The sequence below is a fragment of the Clupea harengus genome, chromosome 4, assembly GCF_900700415.2.
Source record: "Clupea harengus chromosome 4, Ch_v2.0.2, whole genome shotgun sequence".
In the NCBI taxonomy this organism is placed as follows: Eukaryota; Metazoa; Chordata; class Actinopteri; order Clupeiformes; family Clupeidae; genus Clupea; species Clupea harengus.
Genome location: NC_045155.1, coordinates 7,871,654 through 7,878,696, shown reverse-complemented (window position 1 = coordinate 7,878,696; position 7,043 = coordinate 7,871,654). Strand labels below are relative to the sequence as shown.

Genomic DNA, 7,043 nt, shown 5'->3' with positions numbered 1-7,043 from the left:
CTGAATCATTTCCTAGTTGACATATTAGTGCCAAAACCATTAGGTCTTGTATGTGTCATGAAGTGCTGACAGATTAAATCTGTGATGGCCGGAGGCTGAGTGGGTATCACACCAGAGTGGACCTGCCTCCCGTTACCTAATCTGCCTGTCACCTGTCACACGCCAGTCACATGTCATAAGTCACTCTTTTTCTCTCATTCCCAAACTCTTCCTGTTCTGTCTTTCCTGTTTGCTCTCCATGTTTTTTTCTAGGCTATGTGACTTTTTTTCTATGCTTACCATACTTACACCATTCTTCTTCTATCTCCGTCTTTCTCTCTTGTTCTTGCTATGCTTGCTCTCTCTCCTCTTGTTTCTCTCTCTCCTTTCTTGCCCTTTCTTTCTTCTCACTCTCTCTCTCTCTCTCTCTCTCTCTCTCTCTCTCTCTCTCTCTCTCTCTCTCCTGCAGCCCTAGAACTCCTCTTACACACTCACACACTGACAGAAACATTCCCATTATTTCATCCCAACATACACTCACACTGCAGAAGGAAAACTTTTTCTATTTCAAACCTAATGAAGAGCGACCTTTTGTCCTGGTCTACAGGCACCCCATTACTGCATTGTTCCATAACACTGTTCTGTACATGATGTCAGTCCATGAAAGCATGGAGTATTTATTTCAAGTGTTGTTTTATCTCACATCCCTCTCACTCCTCTTCCCTTGCCTTCCCTCAGGACTGGATCATCGCTCCTGAGGGCTACGCCGCGTACTACTGTGAAGGAGAGTGCGCCTTTCCTCTCAACTCCTACATGAACGCCACCAACCATGCCATCGTGCAGACACTGGTGAGAGTCAGCCATGTGCCATATCACCCACCGCCTCACGCGGCCCGTGCCACGGTTAGCCGCGGTTAGTTTCCAGTTTTGACACTTGACCTCTAAACTCCCACCTCTCCCTCTCCCAAGGTTCATTTCATCAATCCAGAAATGGTGCCCAAGCCGTGCTGCGCTCCCACACAACTCAACGCCATCTCCGTCCTCTACTTTGACGACAGCTCCAACGTCATCCTGAAGAAGTATCGCAACATGGTGGTGAGAGCCTGTGGATGCCACTAGACTCTCTCCCAACAGCTCAGAGATCAGACACACACACACACACACACACACACACACACACACGCCGCAACACAGACACACACACACACACACACACCTTTGTCTTCATAGCAGTGAGTGTGTTGTGGTGATTGGGACTGCTGGGATTATCAGAGAGTAGATGGTACTGCTGGAAATGGTTTGGAGAGCAGTGCAGGCTTGGTAGGCACTATCGGTCCTCCAGGCTGTCAGTGGCTGTTCTCACAACACAGGCACATACACAAACACGTGGTAGAGGCTTTAGTGGAGCGAAACATTTTGCGAAGAAAATGGACCCCTCTCATAGACATACACACACCGACACTATCATCATCCTTGACCAACCATCTCTCTCTCACACATACACACACAAATGGGTGCACGCGTGCAACCACGTGTACACACACACTTGTCCAATCCCTGTGCTTTCTACTGTGTATTATGACGAGACATTTTAAGAAGTGATTGTATTGAAATACACAGCAAACAGTCTTTTTATGAGTTTTTTATGTCAAAATGTTTCCTTTTCCCAAAAATTATTTTGCTTGTCTTGATGAATAACAAGGCTGGGCTACGTGGGTGAGAGAACAACTTAAGAACTGTTTTTGTACAAAACTGTGTAAATAGTTTTCTTTTTTCACAGAAAGTTAAAAATAAAAAGTGTATTTATTTCCTGGTCTTTGAATGAAGAGACTGAATGCTTCCTTTATGTGTCTTATCTTATCCGTGTCTCTTATGTCTATATGTTTTTTGTCATGCGCCTCCTCCATCCTTATCAAACCCACTAACAAAAATAAAACAGGACCAAGCTTGCGCACACACACACCAGTCCAAAGACCACCATCCTGGCATGAACCAAAGCCCCTTGTCCCCCTTATCTGCACACTCCATAGTCCCAAATCCCTCATCAAGCCAGGCTGAATAAAACACACATGCCATAGCAATGACCAAGGCACCTCATTCAGTAGTAAAACTTGGGTGTTTGGTTTCAGTAAGACATTGGTGTACTTAACAGCCAATTTGGGGTTTCTAAATCAGTTTAATAGTAATGATTGTGGAAAAACACTGATTACTGAGCCTCTCGCTGACTATGGATGATTTGGATGCAGAATGCATATAGTGCGCTGCTGAGGGAGGAAAGGAGATGAAATTAAAACATTTCTTTATGTGCAGCAGAAGAAACTGGTTGTTATTCTGGCCAGCATTTATCCTTTATTACATTACTATCTGTCCAACAGCATTAGCCTGAAATACTGCTTGTGTCTGCCAAGTTGGAGGGAGCCACTCGAGTTCTCCAAAACAGGATTCACTTGTTCACAAATCAAATGAGCTATAACAATACACTGGAGGAGGAATTGGAAGAAAAAGTTTTTTTCGGTTCGCAGTCTATCTGCAGGCACTGAGACAATGATGGGAATCCCTTGTGCATTAGATATGGGGGGATGAGTGGTCTTGGTGTTGGAAAAGTTACCTTTAAGTAGAGATGGCATGATGGATGGTTTATGATAATGTACAAGAGTGGTTTATGAGACCTTGAGGGACAATGTGAACTGGGAAGGGACCGTCACAGATATTTAGTCTAAATATCTCCTACATTGTTCTCTCTCTCTCTCTCTCTCTCTCTCTCTCTCTCTCTCTCTCAGAGCCACAGACTCTACATCATGTTGTTGGGCCACAGCTCTGACTGGGGCAGCAGCAGCAGCAGCCAGCGGGCCTGGTTGTGGTTCTCCAGCGCAGTGCAACTGTTTCTGATCTGATGAGTCATCATTTGACCAAAGTTTTAACTGCTCCCATCATGTCTTTAGCTAGGAACACCGAGAGGGAAACACACACTGACACAGAATGCAGTTATTTGCGTGCACCCAAAAACACACACAGTCTGTAACATGGGGGCGTTCAGCCACGCAGCATGGAAATTCACACCATAAACTTCATATTAACAAACAGGTACTACATGCCTTCATTTACCGAGATACATACGGGAGTTAGGGTAAGGGAGAGGGATAGAGTGAGTGAGGGAGGGAGGGAGAGAGAGGGAGAGATGCCACTTCAAGTTGACTAATGGTTGTTTTCAAGTACTAAATCAGCTGCTTTTCCCATGTACTGACAGATGTTTGCCCTGAACACAGAACATAATGGTGTCTAGATCATGTGCTCACTCATCGCTGTGAGGTGATGCCCGACCATTCAGCGACAGCAGCATAACCATGACCTGCTCGGCCTCAGAGCGCCCCTCCAACCAGCCCTGTGCTGACGCAGGGGGCAGGGGGGCGCTACTGGGGTCTTGAACACCAGCCCTGTGCTGACGCAGGGGGCAGGGGCGCTACTGGGGTCTTGAGCATGCCAACAGAGCTATGGCCTTCTGATGTTTTTGTCCAAAGAGTGAAAGAAAAGAAGTGTGGAGGAAAAAAGTGACAGGAGAAAAACATCAAGTAGGGAAAAGCAAACCTGGGAAGATGGAGGAATAAGGAAGATGGACAGGAAGCGGTGACTGGAAGGGGGTGGAGTGGAGAGACATGGTGCAGCGCAGGGTTACCCTACATGGAGCCTCATCTGAACTATTTACTGAGTCTGGCACCTCTTTCACTTGCTCTTTTTCTCTTTCTTCCTTTCTCTCTTCTCTCTTTTTTTTGTCAGTTCTCTCTCCTTTCCTCCCTCCAACATCCTGTTTATTGCAGAGGCTGTTTCGGATTAGCGGTCCATACCACCCGCAGACTCGCAAATGCGGACCATGTGTGTGTGCTGGGGTCACAGGGCGTGCTCTCCTCTCTCCTCGGCTCTGTTCACAGTGCTGGGGCTGGGTTGGAGGTGGAGCTGGAGGAGGTGGTGGTGGTGGTGGTGGGGGCCAGGGCAGGTTTTCAGAGAACTAGAGGCTCCGGTGCCCCTACACCTTCCTCATTCTTCTCTCCACTCTCCTCCGCTGAGACCCTTGGCTCTCTGCTCTCCATCAATCTACCCTCCTCTCTTGGCAACACAGGGGGCAAAGGTTAATGGAGTGGTAATGTGGGTGTAAGTTTCCTCCTTGTGCAGGGTGCCACCCTCATCCCCTCAATCTTTCATATGCCCCCCCCCCCCGAACCCTATACCTCTACACAATGTCATCACCCTCCAGACCAGAACACCTCTCCAGACACACACACACACACACACACACACACACACACACACACACACACACACACACACACACACACATACACACACACACACAGACACATACACACACAGACACATACACACACACACACACACACACACACACACACACACACACACACACACACACACACACACACACACACACACACACACACACAGACACACACACAGACACACACACACACACACACACACATACACACCTCTTTCCTGGCAATGTTACTCTGGGTAGATGCAGCTGTCTTTCAGTGCCTGTTCTCACTCTCACTTCCTCTGGGTGTGTGGGTGTGCTGGCGGTGGATGACCTTCAGGTCTGGTTGTTTTACCTCAGCACCCGCTGTGCTGATGAGGGGGGTCAAGATGCCATCCATTCACCCCACTCTCTGGCCCTCCATACCTTAGGGTGGTCAAACACACACACACACACACACACACACACACAAACACACACACACACACACACACACACACACACACACACACACAAACACACACACACACACACACACACACACACACACAAAATACATGTACGTATGTAGTTATATACATTCATAATCACACACACACACACACACATACATACATACATACATACATACACACATACACACATACACATATACACACATTCATATATACACACACTTCCACCACTAAACACATCAACAAATACACACTTACACACATCAGCACATCTGTAGAAGATAGTAGGATAATGTTCTGTGCTGGTTAGACGTGACAGAGTGTTTAAACAATGCGGTTTGTCAATTTAATTGTAATAGTTTATGAATTACCATTGCTTAAGGCTTGAATCACACACACAAACACTCTCTTTGTGAGGTGTGTGTGTGTGTGTGTTGGTGTTGTAATGAGTCGCCTACAGCTCTCACTCTGGCTTTGTGTTCTCTAAAACAGTTCCAGATTAGCAGGTGGGGGGACATGTGTGATTGTGGTCAAGGCGAAATGTGAGAACAAGAAAAAAACAAGTGGAAGTCCACTGCCTGAGGAGACTTACAGCCTTTTTCTACTGTGACTATGCTTGTCACGGCCAATGAGGCCAGAGACATAAACTTTTTAGAACCTGCGCTGGGTGCTGGGTGGTGGGTGCCAGCAGAGGCTGGCTTGGCGTGAATAAGCTCTGGGACACGCTTGGCATGAACAGACTCAGAGACAGGCCTGACGTGAACTGACCGAGAGGCTTAGGAACAGGTGAGACGACAGCTGGGCAGCGGAACCTCCATGACACTGGGCAGCGGAACCTCCATAGCACTGGGCAGATTAACCGTGGTTCCACTATCAGGCCAGTGTGAGCTACAGCTATCTTTGGGCCAACTGGAGCTAAAGGCCTAAGGCCTCAAGCCGCAAACCTGCCCAGAAGCGGCCTTGGTGTAAACGTCGCCCATTTCACAAACGAGTGGGCAGTTCAAGTTGAGACATCATGCGATAAACTCTGGATGCCAGGCACCTATGACCTACAACAGAATTAGTTAAGAAAAGGAATATAATGGAAACCGAAGTGACTGAGGCTCGCCTGGATTTGGCCCGATAGTGGAAACACGGCTGTTGTGTCTTCTCTGAGAGACACAAGTTGTGGTCATGCCTGCTTGTGTACAGCCCTGCTGGCAACACAGCAGCAACTGAACAAGGTCTTCAAAAATTGTGTTTAGTCTGTCACACTAAGCGGAGCTGTGGAGCTGCTCTGTCTTAGAAAATCAATCCTCCTCCATCAATCCTCCCTCTATTGTTCCATTGTGGGTTTATCCAAGTGGGTTGCCAGTAGTCACACATGGAGCACTTCACTGATGCTCCTGTCTTTAAACAGAGTGAATGTGTGTGTGTGTGTGTGTGTGTGTGTGTGTGTGTCAGGTTTTTAATGGCACACACGACACACTGGAACACACACGTGCATATATGGAGGCGACACAGGACACACACACACACACACACACACGCAGGTAGGCCTGAGGTCGCGGTGAATTTATTTTCTGCTTTTTCCCATCCTGGACCGTCCTTCCTCAAGGACCTCCCAGGAGCAGTGGGCAGCTTTGCAGCGCCCGGGGACCAAGTGAAGTGAACTGTCCATCTTTGGTCAGGGATGGACATGAGTTCTGTTATTTTGCATGTTTTTACTGTTGGGGTTCTTAGTGGAGGAAACCCCTTGTGAACACAGGGAGAACATGCAAACTCCACACAGAAAGGCCCGGGAGATAGCCCACCTGAGGAATGTGCACTCTGGGGAGGACCTGCCCCCCAGAGCCAACAGCGCCCCATGCGGGAATGTGTGTGTGTGTGTGTGTGTGTGTGTGTGTGTGTGTGTGTGTGTGTGTGTGTGTGTGTGTGAGTGTGTGAGAGTGTGTGTGAGAGTGTGTGTGAGAGTGTGTGTGTGTGTGTGTGTGTCTTTAAACAGAGTGTGGGTGAATTTTGATTTTACATTAGGTTAAGAGGGGGGTGTTAGCTGTACATGCAGGTCTGCTTGACTGCTAGTTCAGCCTCACTACCTGGTGTTGTAAGTGTAGAGTGTGGTGAGGTAGGGAAGGGCAGTAAATAATTTACATTGCACTTCTACTACTACTGCACTTTCTAAATTCAATTAAATCCTTTAGAAGGCAAAGATCACAGGTGATTCAAACTTCCTCTTGTGAAATGTGAAGAAGTTGTAACATTGAGGGTAGTTTGAGATTGAGTATGAACATTTCAAAAAGTAGTCGACACGGTACTGTTGATTTCTTAGTAAAGAACATTCTGGTGTAAAAGGTATTTAAAGG

General features: G+C 47.3%; 1 protein-coding gene across 1 annotated transcript in view; it reads left to right on the top strand.

Annotated features, from left to right (window-relative positions):
• The window catches only part of bmp7b (bone morphogenetic protein 7b), a 27,978-nt gene extending 26,177 nt beyond the window's left edge, over positions 1 to 1,801 (top strand). Inside the window, exons 6-7 of the mRNA XM_012835093.3 lie at positions 718 to 828; positions 949 to 1,801. Of these exons, the coding sequence (XP_012690547.2) occupies positions 718 to 828; positions 949 to 1,098 (261 nt within the window). The 3' untranslated portion in view covers positions 1,099 to 1,801. The remainder of the gene's footprint in view (positions 1 to 717; positions 829 to 948) is intronic.
• The last annotated feature ends 5,242 nt before the right edge of the window (positions 1,802 to 7,043 follow it).